The following is a 16,411-nucleotide window of genomic DNA, read 5'->3' as shown; positions in this document are numbered from 1 at the left end:
TTCAGTAACAAGAGCAGGGTAACCGTGGCAGCTGGACAGTGGCATGGGCTACCTCCTGAGTGCAACCCCATCCAGGACCTGGAGCATGTGCGCAAGTGACCAGCCATGCCATACCGCAGTAGCTACATCACTATTGTTACTCCGGATAGCTTTGATCTAGCTAGATGCCTACAGTGCTGAAATCATACCTCCTAATTGCAGTACAGACATACCCTGAGGAGCTGGGGTAGGGGAGATACAGTTCATGCTTTCCCCATTCAAATGCTACCAGCGACTTTGCTGAAAGTTTCTTCACAAACGACTTCCAAGAAGGTTTGGCCAGAGAACTCTTCTGAGCGCTGGAAGGAGAGGTGGGCGGGGCGTGCGGTCAGTTTCACGGGGCTATGCAGAGCACACTGTGGGACATTGGTTACTCATCTGTTCTGGGTTTGGAAGTGTTTGTGCATGTCAGGGGATGGGGAGGCTCGCCATAACAAGCTGTGTACATAACGTCATTTCGGTTTTACTAGCATCCAGCTCTTGAAAGAATGGGGGAGGGTAGAAAGGCTAGTCTGGCCTGAAGGAATCACATGGCCAGGAAAGCACTCACAGCTGGCTTGTATTAAACTCCATGGGTGGAATTTACAGTGAGAAATGTGGCTCTGGCAGCTGTTGCTGACTTGTAATGAGAGAGAGAGAAGAGGGTTTGGTCGATGTGGTCTTGTGCTCGCTCAGAAAGTGAGGCTTGATTTTTTGCTCCAGTTATATCTGGTAAATTTGAGTCCCTCCAGCATGACACTAGAGTGGGTTTAGGAGAATATCATGGTTGGGCTACAGGTTTTGGCTGCTTTTCACTGGATAAATTCAATTTGGCAGAGTGTGACTTCTGCTGTTGGGACATCACTGTGACCAGGTGAAGAAGCGCTCTGAGCAGTTTATACAGAGGTGCATGCCAGCCAGGGGATAAGTGAATTCTGATCCTAGGGCAGAGAGAGGAATCCATTTAACACTTCAGTTTAACATGGGGATAGCGGTACTGCCCTCCTTTGTAAAGCGCTTTGAGATCTACTGATGAAAAGTGCTATATAAGCGCTAGGTTTTTGTTATTCTTTAGGCTTTACCTGTGACTCTAACAGGTGAAGAGAATATACTAGGGAATTACTTCAAGGGACTTACACATAGAGGAAGTCTCTCTTTATAGAAGAGTCCCAGATTTTCATTTCCTTGCTTAAAGGGACACTGTCAACTTTATTTGTTTCTGTCAGCTGTAAAAAAAAATTGACATTTCTGATGGAGCGCACTTTAAATACAGTCTCCTGGATTTTTAAAAGGTCCTTTAAAAAAGGGCAGAGGGCTCTACTCTCCAGCTGATTTTTAGAAGGGTGCAGAAGCCTAACCACTAAAGCATGTTCCCGTCCCATTCTTGCTCTCTGTGCACATTCCAGGCTGCTGCCCCTTCACCTCCACTTGCATTTTGCTTCTGCTCTCACCAGCAAGTCCTGCACCAACCACAGATACTGATACTGACTCTCCACAGAGTCCTGTCAATTGCACAAGGCAAACAACGTGAAAAATAAACGTTCTTCGATTGCGTTCATTTACAGCAAACTTGTAACAAGAGTATGCCTCCCATGTGAAAATCAGCTTGACTGTATCCCTTTAAAACTGTCTCCTTTAAGGAGATTTTGCTTTCCCTCACACATTTTGTGGCCAACATTATCCGAGACTGAAAAGCAGGGGTTTCCTCCTCCTCCTCCTCCTCCTCCTTTGTTTCCTAGCATATTTTTCACCTCCCCAATTTTATAACCTGCAGAAATAATAGCAGTGTCTGTGTGGAAGCACGGTCACCAATTGCCAGTAGCGTTATGGGATTATTCTGAGAATAGCGTTGGAGCTCCTTTTTTTGAGCTGGAATGCAGGTGGCAAGGGTAGAGGTTATATCTTTGTCGTGAACCAACCTCTGCCTCCTTCATTTTCAGGGCACAGCCAGCTCCTCCATCCAGGGATAGGAACTGATGTGAAAGGTTGGCCTTAGTGACTAATGGAACTAACTGGTCTGGTTCCAGACAGCTCTAAGGAAGAACACTGTGCAGCCAAAACATTACTCTACCTGAGGGCTAGTGGGATATTAAAACATTTTGTCCTCTACCAGCATTACAGTGACTCTCCATTCCCTCTTCCCCTGCTTGCAAGTCATAGTGGAATACAGAGGGCATGTGACAGAGGAAGTGGGAGGGAAGACGCTTGGGAGGACAGCTGGTGGAGGTCACAGACCCAGTTGCGTTGGTTATGACAAAATTTTGTTTTGAAGTTGTATGCTGTGACTGTTCAGGAAGCAAAGAAGGTTTCCTTCCCTTTCACCATAGCATCTCTGAAGTCCTGGTCACCAGAACTCTCCCAGGTTAATCCTGGTCATCTGCGCTCATTTCTCCCATTGTGGAATTGTCAGTCTACTTTGTGGATCAGATTGCTTAGCTTCCGATCCATCAGCATTCAGGAGTGCAGAGACGCTGCTTTGGGGAGTAGGGGGGTGGGGGAGAATACAAGTGTAGAGTCTCCTCTGCTTGAGTTTCAGCCAATATTGCTCGCTGTGGTACTGGATGCATTCAGGGAACTTCAGCCTTTCAACTGCAAAATGGAAGCTTTAGAACGATTTAAATCTAGCAGGAAGACAAGGGTCCGTTATTTGTGGAGACTGTCAATGCCTCCCTTTGGCGTGGCAAATTAGCAGCATGTCATGCTGAGATGATTTTTAGGCACATACTCTCTAGGCTGGGAATCCTATCAGCTATCATCTGTTCTCTAATCTCCTTCAGGCTGAGGTTAGGGAGAAGAGAGAAAAGCAACTCCAGAGTGCTCAGATGGCATGGGTCCTGATCAGTCTGATTTTAGACCTAGGTACAGCATGGAGCATTTGCTGCTCTTGTCAGTTTGTCGTCTCCTATTGGTGATGATCAAAATCAAGTGTCCATGCTGATTCTTTAAATCTGCCTTTGATACTATTGATCCCGAAGCATTGTTGACACAGCTGCAGTCCCCAGCAGGGATCTATAGGACTTGTGACCAGGTAATCTGTCCTTTAAGGGTAGTGGTGCCTAATGGTCAACCCACCCCATCACATGGCCTAGTTCTTTAAGAGGATGAAAGGTCTGATTATATATACAGGGACTTGGGAGACACGCTGAGAGAGGAAGTGGTCCCAGGAGTAAAAAGCGTTCGGGATGAAATCCCATTACTGTTTCTTTAAGGACACAGAGCAAGAAGCCTTGCAGAGAGAATGAGGCAAGGCTCCCCTCTCCCGCACCCAATTGGGATGAGCTGAAAGAAGGGGAACAGCATAAAAGCCCCCTCCTTTCTCATAGCAGAGTGGACAGTAGGTGACACCAGTAGGGAAAGGCTGGTCCAGCAGGGGGTGAAGCTGGTAAAGGTCTCACAGCTGGTTAATCCGTGACTCCATTCCAGAGAGGACAGCTGAGGAATCCTGCTTAGGAAGGACCACAAAATCAGACTAATAGAGCCCAGCTCCAGCGAGGAGAGCTGGTGAGGCTCCTAGGTGAGGGGAAAGGATGGAATTAACTCATACAGCCCAATTCCCAGGAGGAGAGCTGAGGATTCCAGCTTAAGGAAGGACTGAAAAGGGGTAACCCTGAGAATGAACCAAGAAGGGTTGCTGGACCAGAGGCAATTTTCTGGCACAGGAATGAAGAGTCTCCTGAAGGAAGGAGCCAGAGACGGCTAGTTGGACTAAGCTCAAGGCAACAAATATCCCTGGGTGTACCTGAATGAGCTTCTACTTGTGCTTGTGGCCGTCACTAATAAATGAGACCCTTGCAAGGAGCGTGGTCTTTGATTAAAAAGATCCGTCTGGACTTGATTATAACCCAGCGGAAGGGACGTGAGACGGGGTTGCCATGCCTGAGCCATGTCTGACCAAAAGGGGGCACACCAGGGCAACCTCCAGGCCCTCACAGGACTTTAGACCAAGATTTTCAAAACCTATCGTGCCTTAAAGATAGGTTCCTAAATCCATATTTAGGCTCTTGAATAAGTGTTCTGATCTCTAAAGTACTGAGTACCCAGCAGCTTCCACTCAGCCCAATGGAACTGCCACATTCTTAATACTTTGGAGAAATCAGGCCACCTATTTAGGTTGGATTTAAGGAGTCTGACTCTGAGACATCTGTTTGTGCAAATCTTGGTCTTTAATGTCCAGGACTGTCACTCTGGCACTTTGATTTGAAAACAATATCTCACTACAAAGATAGTCTAATCCATTTGTGTCACATAGCAGACCTTAAGTACTGGTGTTTCCCCTACCCGCATGAAGGCCTGTACAGGCCTGAGCAAAGCTGGGGAAAGATGATCTCAGTAAAGAAACACTTTTTGGGGTAGTCATTTTTTGGGTTGAAAGGGAATGTTTATTCTTGTTGCTATGGCATGAGGGAATAAAACTAACAACCAAATTCTCTCTTTGTCCACTGCCAAGCTTTGGATTAACAGATTTTTAAAAAACACTCAATATTCATTCCAAAGATGGAAAAGACAAAAGCATTTCACTTGCTTTACACTTGTTAGATGTGTTTTTGGCTCAGCTTGAAAACATTTAATAATTCAGACAGTACTTGGCAAGAGTCCTTTCCACTTCCTTTCACAGAGACTTCAGATTTTGTAACAATTAAAACACATAAATAAACTATGTGTGTATCATTTCTCTCTCTATATATATATATATATATTAATATATACATACACACCCTCACAAACAAGTACACGTACAGATAAACACAGTGATAACATCCACATGACAAATTAGAGTGGTGTACGATAAATGCAATTTATCATGCACTTTTCACCACTTCACCTGCACTCTGACCATTAATCCATCCCTCCTGGACTCCTACTAGCATTCCAACCCCCTGAGCAGCTTCAAACAGCTGTTTTTTCTACTTTAAAAAAAAAAATCTATTTGCCAGATAAATGTTTGTTTTCTTTCCCCCAAAACGTGCAATTCCCATTCCCAAAGTAAACACTATTTAATACTTGGCAATTTCCTTGTCCCCTGTTCCAGGACAAGTGACAGTCAGCCTTGAATCAGTGATAGATTTGAAGTCCAATATCTCAAAAGCCATCACTGATAGGAACAGGAGCTTTCCACCAATGGATGGAGAAGATTCTCAGCTTCCCATTGTGATACACTACAGTGTTGCCAATGCCAAATGTTCCAAAATCATGAGTCAGGTCCCCAAAATCATGAGATCGGCTTTAAAAACCATGGATTTTTTGTTTTGAATATTACAGTTGGGTTATTTTCTTTGACTTTTGGTTTCTGAGCCTTTAAGGCACTCTTGGGTCATGCTTTCAAACTTGTCGCCACAACTATGTGGGTTCGAAACTTATTTTAAGCTGATGGCAAAAAAAGAAAGCTGAGATTTTCGTGAAATAACTGACTCCAGGAGATGGGGCTCTAAGAGAAATAACAAATATAACAAGATTCACAATAAAAGCATGAGTGTTGGCAACACGGCACATAGTACTTGATTCCAGCCCTTGTAGATTCATAGACACTGGACCTTAAAACCTTTATGTATAGGAAAGTTATTGTATATCATTTTTAGAGGTTTCTACAATTTTTAATACTTTCTCTCCTTCTCCAAGGCTTGGACAGTTGGACTCAGTACTAAGGCACCTGGCTTTATTGTCAGAAGAATACTAATAGAAAACATTTTTGCAATATTTTCTACAACACATGTATTTTGGACATGCCACATGATGGTGCAATATGATATAAGGGTTTTACTGGCACTCATTTGGGGCGATCTGCCTAACAATGTACTGACTCCAAACTTATACCAATAAAATCCTTGCATGGCATCACATATTCTCACTGGCTATCATCATGTAAAGGTTAATCTATGCCTCTGTCCCTAATGAATCCAGTCATAATGCTGCGCTTATCCTGTATCAGAGGAAAAACCTCCCAGAGAAAATCTTGTCATTATAAAGATTACCAAAGTTATCTGTGTAGTTTAGACATGGGAAATATAGGATTGTCTCAGGTAAAGGGCAGCATCAGTGCTTTCATGCTTTGCATATTGATGTACTTTTAAGAGGATATGAAAAAAAATCTATGTATGTAACATGTCAAGCAAATGTAACCGAATAGATCCTCCCCTCCTTGACCCAAAGCAGCAGTAAAGGAGTGAAAGTGGGGAGCTGCAGCCTGTATGCTACAACCCACCCAGCCTCCCCATTGGTTTGATGACTTTGTATGAGCTCTGCCCTTACAAATCCCTGGACCCCTGCAGGGCGACTTGTTCCTTTGCTCCCTATAAAAGGGGCCTCTCTGCTTGCCTTCCCTCCCCCAGTCCCAGGGCTGTAGCCTGGCTGGCTGGGATCTGTGAAAACAGACAGCTTGGGGGTATTGTACGCCTGCTGAAACCTGATCACGCTCATAAGTGTCATTACTCATCTGTAGCTTTTCCGTCACTGAGCTTTGAGAACTCTTCTCTCTGAATCCTCAAGTGCTTAAGGGCTGGATAGCTGCCAGGCACCAGCTGCATAAAATCTTAAAGAGACCTGGACCCCTGTGCTGAACTTGTGGGAGTGAATCAGTTTAAACCCCAAATCTCAAGAACCAATATTAAAAAATTAGTCAACAGAATCTGAGAACCTCAGCGAAAGGGCTAAGAGTCACTGAGTTCCCTCTCTACTGCCCCCCACCCCGGGCTTGGATCCTGTGCCTGCCAGAGCATGGCTGAAAAGGGAACATTGTTTCCCTCCCAAGCAATAGGAGGGGTTCTGCTTTCTTATTGCAAGGAGCTCTGCCTCGGTGAGATTCTGAGTAAAGGGAACTTGGTTTCCTTTGTGCACCAGAGGAAGCTCAGTTTTTGCAAGCTCCAGAGCTGGGCTTCAGAGAAGCAGCCGTGTTAGTCTGTATCCGCAGAAGGAAAAGGAGGACTTGTGGCACCTTAGAGACTAACGAATTTATTTATTTGAGCTGGGCTGAGGAGTTTGGTTTCTCGCAGCATGTCCAGTAGAGGGTGTGTCACCTCGTCAGAGCTCCTGCCCTTTGGGAGCACTGGCTGTACTTGCTGGGAAATAACAGAGAAGAACAAAAGAACAACACAGAGGGGCCAGTACTCCCTTCTCAGTCTCTCCTTAACTAACATTTGGTTTAAAAGAACACAAGAGAAAGATGCAAAGGTGGGTACCTGAGTTTGTCTGCTATAAAGATCACTCTTCTCTCCAGAAGCAGGGATGCAAACACTCGGCTCAGGTGTCGGACGCTGAGAGAGGAGAACAGGGACTCAAAATCAACATGTTCAAGTCTCGAGTCCAGAGGCCGCCGCAGCTCAATTACCTGCCAGAAGGAAGCAAAACACAGGTCACGGCCTCAATCAGTGCACTGACAGGCAAGGGGCTAGACTCCCCAAGGACTTCAACCAGGGACCCTCTCAACCAAAAGAAACAGTGTTGCTGCTGGGGCTAAAGGAGACTTTATGTTAGTGAGTGGCACGCCTGGAGAATTAGTCTTTCCGCAGGAGCCACGAATGCAGCCTGCAAATGAAGCTGAAGGCCAGCACTGGTTTCTCACCATATTTTCCCCACCCTTCTTGAGCAGTGATGGTGAGGAGGTCTGAAGCAGAAGGCTATCATAGACTGATAGGTTCTCCCAACATGAGGGTCAGCAGACAGGGCTAATAACAAGTAGAACCAGGAGTTCAATTTGGGCAAGGTCCTATATTCTAGTAGGCCACAGGAACGGTTCAGATTGAACTCTCCCAGGGGCTTTATCCAGAGTCCATTCCAGGTGGGTGCAGAAATCCATTGCAGCTTCTCCCACTGAATTAGGCACAGGGAGCTCCCTCTCCACGGGTGTGATGCCCAAGCAGACTTTTATGCGTAGTCTTTTGACATGGAGCAGTCCCAGGGAGTGGAATTTTGTTCCCATCAGGAATGGATTTTGGGCAGCACTCTGTACAGCACAGGGAGAAGGATGGAGGCAGGGGATGTTTCTAATTCTTCATCCAGTTCAGACAGCCAGGATCACTTTCACTATGAGAATCTGGACGGGAAGGAGAGGGGAGCAAGGTCTAACTTGTAGACTGTCCTCTCTGGTATCAGTTACAACACAGACTACTTTCTTTGCTTCTATCTACGTATACAGTCCTCACCATAGCACTTCACTGCCATTAGTGTATTTCTCCTCAGAACACCCCTGTGAGATAGGGCAGTATTATCACCCCCATGTTACAGAGGGGGAACTGAGGCACAAAGTGACTTGCCCAAGTCACACAGGAAGTCTGTGACAGCAGGGAATTCAAGCCAGGTCACCCATGTCCCAGGCCAGTTCTGTAACCACGAGACCATTTTTCCTCCTCTGTAACCAGCTTCAAAGCACCTGGCCTATTCTTCCACAGTACATCACATGACCCACCCTCGACTTTGGACCTGGTTCTCAGATAGGCAAAGGCCCCTATGTGCTGTTGTGGCAGCTTAAAGGGCCTTAAAGTGGGCAGAAACAGCCCCCTAAGAATAACCCCTGTGCAGTGAAGCTCTCTGGTGTAGGCGGCAGACTGAGGGTGTGGCTGGGCATGCTCCACTACAGATATTCTATATGGGTTTCCCAGAGACCCTGAGGCCACTTAAATTTACTCTCAGGCCTAAGCAAGGCTCACTCCCACACAACGCTGAATGGGTTAATGTGCGCCTGAGTGGCCAATTAACATAGCAGGCTACACCTGGAGGGAGAGCCAGGCTTAACTGATCACGAAGCCCAGGGCTGGGCAGGAACAGGCTGGCTCACATAAAGAGAGGAAGCTTGTAGCAGAAGGGGGCTAGTAAGCTTTGAACTGCTCCAATACCTAGGCAATGAAAGCCTGAGTATAATACTAAAATGTCAGAATAGCATACGGAGAAAAGGGGAAATATCTAGGGACTGGAAACATGAGCTTATTGCCTCAGTGAGGAACCCTGGCAAGAGGCACTCTAGACCTGAGGCATACAGACCCATTGCTCTCACAGCATGGTTTGCCAAAACCAGGAAAGACTGGGGATGGAGAGATGAGTAGCACACTCAGAAGGAAATAGGCTCACAGAGGGAACATAATGTGGGTTCAGATGGCAGGGGTGCAACTGACATCGATAGACACAGAAGCACAAAAACCGAAAGAATACATGATAGTAATCTTCCTGGACACAGAAAAAACCTGCAATGTGTTACGGAGAGAGAGACTATTATATAAAGTGGCAACCATCTGGGTACTGTAGGAAGAATATACAAATGGACAAGGGATCTCCTACCCAAAGAACTACATGGGTCCGGGTAGGGAAAGCCTTTTCCACTGTATATTCCATTACAAATTGAACTCTACAGGGGACTGTCATTAGCCCAGCCCTTTTTAACATCATGATTAATGACCTTCCAAAGGAAACGAGTGCAGGGATAGACATCAGATGATTTGCTGATGACCAGGCCATATGGACCACAAGCAGAAACCTGGGACTCCAAAGGAATCAGTGATGCACTTTGTGGGAATAAAGAACAGGGAAATAGGTGGGGCTTCAAGCTCTCCACTGACAAAACTAAATGAATGATCTGCACAACATGGAAGATTCAGAAATTATATAAATATATGACCAACAGATAAATATAGTGAAAAAGGTCAAATTCTTAGGTATGATATTTGATAACAAGCTCACCTGGAGGGACCTGTGATGAAGTGTGCTTCCTCCACTTGCCCTGAAGTGGTTAACATAGGCCAGGTGGGCCAATTAACCTGTTAAGCTGCAGACCAGGGGACATTTCAGCTGAGAGGAAAGCCCTAATTAAGGGAAGCTCACCTGTGCAGGAACAGGCCGGTCTTCTATAAAACCAGGGAGCTGGTAGCGGAAGGGGGTGCTGCCAGGAAGAGGGCTTCAGTCACTCTTCATGGGACAAGGGAGAGCAAGAGATTTAGACCCTAGAGGAAGGATTTGTCTAGCAGACCCAGAGGAAAAGGGTTCGGCTAGAAGGGTGGAGAATGAAAGCTTGGGAGAGGCAATGCACGAAGTACTCCAAGAGAGATGTAGGAAGGTTTGGGGTAGTACAGATCTTGGCTGCCAGAGATAGGGCCCCTGGACTGGAACCCAGGGTAGAAAGTGGACCTGGGTTCCCCTACCAGCCACTGAATTAGTGGCCCACTCTGGGCAGTGATCTTGAGGACCATCCGGAACTATCCATCCCCGTCACTGAGGGAGTTACTTAGCCAGGGCAGTGGACTTAAGGACTGCCTGGGATGCTGTGGAAGACTGTGATAGAACCACAGAAGGGGAGGACTGTTGTGACTTGGCCAGAGATGCAAGCCATGAAGACAAGGCGCTGCGGCTGCTGAGGAATAAGAGAAGGGCCTCAGGGTGACAGAGTGAGATTACAGGCTGAGAAACCATAAGAAGAGGCCTCTGGCCAAAAGAGCTAATCCCCAAACCGGCCAGGAGGAGGCGCCTCTAGCAGTGACTTGTGAACCCCGGGACAGGACCATATTGAAAACATTATAGGTAAGTGCAAAGGGAGAAACTTACTAAGAAAATGGTGGACGATAATCAGACCCATTATTGAGTATGGCTGCTAGGCCTTTAGGTCAGCATCGAAAACAAATCTGAGAAAACTAGACTGTATGCAAGTACAGGCATTGCATACTGCATGCAGGGCTTTCATTACCTCGCCTCTGTATGTAACGTAGATAGCAGCTGGAGAAATGCCTATCACTCTCAAAATGAAGCTCTGAGGCTTAGCCTTTAGGGCCAAAGTACTAGGTAACAGTGAAGATAACACTAAGCTAATATGTATTAATTAGGGAATTAAGTGGAGAGTAGGTAGGACAAAAACTCAAAATTCCTCAGTAAGTAGGGTAAGGAAGTGGATAAAGGATCTCTGTGAAAATAAAGGCTTAAAAAAGAGGCCAAAATCTCTAGCTCTGGGAAAATACTCTATCTCTGGAGAACCACCTCCTTGAGATAGATATGGAACTATACGATGAACAAAAGGAGAAGAATGATTAATATACAAGATATAGCAAATCAATGTATCTGTGATAAGTGGGGACACTATTGTCAGATGCATACTGATGGCTCCATAGAGGAAGGAACGGGTAGAGTGGGAATAGCTTTCTGGGCGCCCACATTCAGACAGAAGAAAGCCATCAGACTCATGACCTTTATCTCTGGCTGAGCTAATAGGGGTCTTGCTGGCACTAACTTGTGCTCTAGCTTTGCGGCCAGCTCTCATGGCCACCCTGTCTGATACCTTATCAGGACTGCAGACACTACATAATGGCAAGCCTGACAGCAGAAACAATATATGTAATGAAATATTACTGCTAACAGCTGAATTGGCCCAATTGTACGTGACTATAATAAGAGCATGGATCCTGGCACATGTAGGGCTAGCTGGCAATGAACTGGCAAAGAGACAAAAAATGCTATTAAGGCCGTACAAGTTGACCTAGAGATCCCATTAAGCAAACTGGAATTTAAGCACTTAATCAAAAATGAACTAAGGAAGGAATGGCAAGAATTGTGAGCACATGAAATAAAAGGGAAAAAATTCCGTGAATTATGCCCAGTAGTTGAAAATGTTGATATAGTCCAAGGCCCTGAGATGAACATTCTCAGTCCTGCCATGAGTGCAGCGGACTGGACGAGCTGATCTCTCGAGGTCCCTTCCAGTCCTGCGCTTCTATGATTCTAAGAGCAAAATGGCTTTATTCAAAATGTTAACAGGTCTTTGTGGATGAAACAGTAACTTATTTCCAATACACAAACAAAAGGATGGACTATGTGAAACATGTATGGTCCAGCAAATGATGGATCATCTCTCATGGAATTGTAAAAACTGTACCAGTGAAAGGAGATATACTAAGGGTTCTGAGTTTTCCATATAAATAAGAAATTTTTCTTTGCCACTCCTGTCCAGAATACAAGGAAAATGGGGGCCCAATTAAAAAAGCTATTTTGCAGTTCTTTAAGAATACTGGGAAAGGTGACAGACTTTAAGTCATAATCTACCTCCAAAGCCCAGTGCATGGCAGTCAGACACACAGAAAGTGACTCTGCTGTGCCACAAAACCCAAAACGATGAAGGAGGAGGGGGCTGCAGGGAGAGAGTCTGCAATCACTCTCTGGGACTACAGAGTGAAAAAGCTCAAGGAAGAAGCCTAGGGTTGGAGAGTTGGCGCTGCGATCCTCTTCTAAACAGAGAGCTCTGGCAGAAGCCAGGAGAGAGATAAAACAGCCACTGGGAGTGGAGCAGGCTTCAGTGGTAAGCCCTGATAGAAGGGCAGGATTTGGACTCTACCATGGAAAGAGTTCTAGGAAGTGCTCAGTGGAGGACCAGAGCAGCAGAGAGGGATAAATGTGAAGCCCAAGGAGGGCAGGAATTGATTTGACTTTGTACCCCTTTAGTTTGGGATTTGTATTAGGGGAACCAGAGGAGAGCCCTGAGAAATCCTGGCCCATGAGAAGGGGATAAAGAGAGTGGAATGCCCTGAAAGAAGGGTGAGAACAACAAGGCCAAGACTTGGGGCTGAAGATCTTGTTAGAAAGGCAGAGGACAGTGGGACTCTCATATCCTGGAAAGGGAGAGACTTTAAAGTGACCTGGCTAGAGGGCTGAGTCATGGGAAGAGGCAGACCACAGAGGACTAGAGCCATTAGTGGCCTTGAACAGCCCCAGGAGCATGTAGGATTTTTGAAGACACCTGCCCCACACTCAAGAACAGAGGAACTGAGAACCAATCCCTTTGACTCTAAACTTGAGCCTCCACTTCACAGGAATTTGCACATTCCCACAACCTTGCACTACAGGTGTAGGCCTGACTTATTATTCCAGCAGGTGCTTGCTGGCCTGTCCTATCATCCCATCTTCCTCCAGCTCTGGTGGTGTCCTTACTTCAGTCCCTGAGCCTGGTAGGAAGTTCTTGACTGTGATGGTCCGGCCCAGCGCAGGGAAAGGAGCCTCCATGACACTCCTCATGAGAGGCTGCACCAAAGCAGGGGAAATCCCCCGTCTTTTCTCAACCTCGTCCAAGATCTGGAAGAAAGAACATGAAGACACAGATGTATAAACAGGAGGCGAGAGGGAGACAGAGAATAAAATACAACAGCATTTACATACCCTCCTTACCCCAGCTTGTGTGGAGCCCAAATATGCAGTATCAGAATACTATGGAGTGAGCAAGAGAGACTAGAGTAGAAACCTTGGGTGAAATCCTTGCTCCACTGAAGTCAATGGTAAAACCCACTGTCTTCAGTGGAACCAGGATTTCATCCTTTATCTTGGAATTTCTTTGCTCTGGTCATTTTATTAAAGGGACAAGCCAATGTTTGCTGGTCCATATTTTCATGCAATTTGCTTTTTCATAGTCTGTTTGCAAAGTTCATGTAATTAGTGCGTGTTCCCGCCCCCAGTGCCGTCTTCCAGTCTCTCAAGTCTGAGCCCTCCACTTTACTGAACCTCATTCGTCTAGCCTTGATTTTGCTTTCAGCTTCATCGCTGCCCACAGCGCAGGTTCTGTCCCTCCTTTCCCCCTCACCTTAGAGAAGAGGTTGAAGCACCCAAGGCGGCTCACGATGCAGTAAACCTCAGGGAGACGCTGCCCTTTCCCACTGGGCTTTCAAGAGAGAAACACAAACACAACCAAAAAAAGGCAGTTAGTTCAACCGAGGCAGAGCGCACGCGGCTGCATTCTCTGGGCTGCTTGGGGCCTGGTCCCTCAGGGGCTGGCTGGTGAAACAGAAGAAGCTCTCCTTGTGAAACCATGAGAAACGCGAAAAGGGGCTGTATTTTGGAGTGAGGGGATGGATTCTGAAGAGGAACCTTAAACAGAGCAGAGGGAAGCAGAAAGCTGGAGAGTCCCCTCTTCTGTGCCTTTTGCTTCTTCGCTGAATCGAACAGCGGAAGCCGCGCCCCACCTTCAGTTGGCGACAGCAAGACAAACACAACAGAGGAGGGTTCCCCCTTTGGACCCTTTTAGGGAACAGAATGGTGAATAGTTACCAGTAGCCTTCTACAATATCCAAACCGTCTACTCCCGTCCTCACCAGTCAGGACAAAGGAGAAGGTCTCACTGCAGTAGGGAGAACAGAGACAAGAAGATGAAGAAAAAAAAACCGGTCACATTAGGAAACACACCGTACACACACCCACTCCACCGCCCAGAGAACACTTTACTCCTTTCATATCTCCACCTTCCCCCTCTCACGCTGTTCCCTTCTGGACTCTCCAGGAGTGTCTCCGCCTCCCCTGGGTTTCTCTCTCTTTGCCGTAATAGCTCCCATGGCTAAGTGAATGATATGTACAAACCCAGCTCTCATGGGGGAGGAAGACACCCGCCTACCTGACAAATTGGTAGATGGGCGCCCAGTCCTTGGCATCAGGGAAGCAAAACTGGGGAATGGCTTTCAACTGATCCTCTGCCTCTCGCATGAATTTGAAGGAACGCTCAAGCTAGTGGAGAAGAGAAGGAGGGCATGTTTTCAATTAGTCACGTGGGGATGGAACAGCTTCGAGTATTTGTCCTGTGATAAATGGAGAGGCAGTGACAGAGACTAAGCTTTTGCCTGGAAGATATTAAAATTGCTGCTCTACTTAGCTCACCTGTCCTGAGGCGTTTTTTTAAGCAATTCCCCTCACACACTCCGCACCAAACTCTACTTTTGCATTTGTCTGTCCCTGCTGGGTCTCTCTTCCCTGCTGTGATATAGCTAAGAGCTCAGTAAAGGGGGGAGGCTATCTGTGCGGGGACGTGTGTGCAGAATAAAGCCCACAGCAAACTCTTGTTACACCATGTTGGAAAATGCACTGCCACACGTTTTCGGCTGGCCCTGTGTCTCATGCCTCCTGCCAAGAGAGACCTGCTAGGAATAGCTTTGCTCTCCCTGCAATGACCGTTTTCTTCACCCTGAGAATCACAGCCGCTGGTCTCTCCTAGCAATACCAGGTTGCTTCCCTTTTACCGAGATAAGTGGTGGAAGAATTTTTTACACACTTTCTTCCTGGGCAGTGAAGAATCCACACAGCTGCTCCATCTGCATTCGAGAACATCATGAAGTTCATGGAGGGCAGGGCAACCTCCAAATCCTCTGTCCTATTAAACGATGGCACAGCAGGGGATTATCCTGCATTACATTATGGGCTAACATGAGAGCTCTAACTTCCCCCGAGGGTCTCCTGTTTAAACATGCGTTCTGCAGCATGCTAGCCAGGAGGGCAGTGGGTTCCAGATGGGGCTGAAGAGCCTAAATGATAACACTGCTACACCAGTAGGCCTTTGCCCAGGCACCGAACCTTTAATGGAAACTGCTGGGTGACTTCAGGGACATATGCAGCCCCAGCCTGTTTCTTGTGCAGCGATACCACGACGAAGTACTCAAACAGCTGCCTCTCTTGGTACTCGATCAAGTCCCGCTCCAAGGTTTGATACCGCGGGGCTTGCTTCAGGCGGGACTTAACATGCACCAGCCGTTGGCTGTGAGCTACAAAGAGTGAGAGAGAGAGAGAGAGAGCGAGAGAGAGAGTCATTTGATATTGGACTTTGGATAGAGCTCCCACCATGCTTTGGAATGACCTCTTGTGAGCTCACCGTGACTGCAGTGTGTTTCCTTTCCCAAGGGCTGAGTGAGAGGCAGAAACATTTGGAAGTTGTGCGATACAGCTTCCAAGGAAAAGCTGTAATGGCTTAGACAGTATGTAATCTGAGCACTGTTTCAACACAGGTGTGTAGCACTGGCCAAAAGCACACGGGAGGAGGGGACAAGAGGGTGGGTGCCCAAATTGCAACCTATGGGGTCTAGGTGGCACAATGATTTAATAGGTAGGCTTTTCAGACGGGGAGACCCAAATTGGGTAGCAAGTGAAAGAGAGAGTTCCTGGGGTCATCCTCGTCCATTCATCTACATGTCAAAGCCAGCACGTGTGACTGATGGATAGAGGCCACTGGCAGCACTTGAAGCCCAGAACTAGAGTAGCTGGGGATACTGTAGGTCAGAAGACAGGCTGAGTAATGTCATGGCCCCAGGGCTGTAATGGTGTGATGGGGGAAGCTGTAGGCCAGGAATGAAATGCATTGGCAGAGGGATGAGTGAAAAAGGTTGCCTGATGCCAGCCCATACTATGCCTGAAGCTAATCAGAGCTCCAATTACTTTTATTTTTTAAAACAAGAGCCAAGTTCACCCAAAGATACTGGGAAAAGGACAAAACTGACGAGCAGTCTGAGACTACCACAATGTACAAACTATGGGACAATAAACACTCCAATCGGGAAAGTAATGAAAAGCCACCCACTGGAGAGAGGCTAGACAAGATTCCCTCGGAACATTTTTCCCCTGTAGTTTTATAGTTAGGTTCAAAGTAAATCTCCAAAAATGCCCCCTCCCCCCGTAAAAGTAAACTGCA

At 46.6% G+C, this 16,411-nt stretch overlaps 1 protein-coding gene across 6 annotated transcripts in view; it reads right to left on the bottom strand.

Annotated features, from left to right (window-relative positions):
- Nucleotides 1-16,411, bottom strand: part of DENND2A (DENN domain containing 2A) — a 79,750-nt gene that overhangs the window by 8,686 nt on the left and 54,653 nt on the right. For all 6 annotated transcript variants that reach the window (XR_012156063.1, XM_073322491.2, XM_073322462.2 and 3 more), the window contains 6 exons: nucleotides 15,304-15,491; nucleotides 14,354-14,463; nucleotides 14,014-14,083; nucleotides 13,550-13,627; nucleotides 12,907-13,047; nucleotides 7,191-7,339 (listed from right to left, as the gene is read on the bottom strand). Coding sequence is in view for 5 of the 6 variants with exons in the window: in XM_073322491.2 (XP_073178592.1) it covers nucleotides 7,191-7,339; nucleotides 12,907-13,047; nucleotides 13,550-13,627; nucleotides 14,014-14,083; nucleotides 14,354-14,463; nucleotides 15,304-15,491 (736 nt within the window). In the remaining variant the exon portion in view is untranslated. The remainder of the gene's footprint in view (nucleotides 1-7,190; nucleotides 7,340-12,906; nucleotides 13,048-13,549; nucleotides 13,628-14,013; nucleotides 14,084-14,353; nucleotides 14,464-15,303; nucleotides 15,492-16,411) is intronic.

The sequence above is a fragment of the Lepidochelys kempii genome, chromosome 1 (genome assembly GCF_965140285.1).
Source record: "Lepidochelys kempii isolate rLepKem1 chromosome 1, rLepKem1.hap1, whole genome shotgun sequence".
NCBI lineage: Eukaryota > Metazoa > Chordata > Testudines > Cheloniidae > Lepidochelys > Lepidochelys kempii.
Note: the sequence above shows the minus strand (reverse complement) of the source record. Positions and strands in the feature narration are given on the sequence as shown.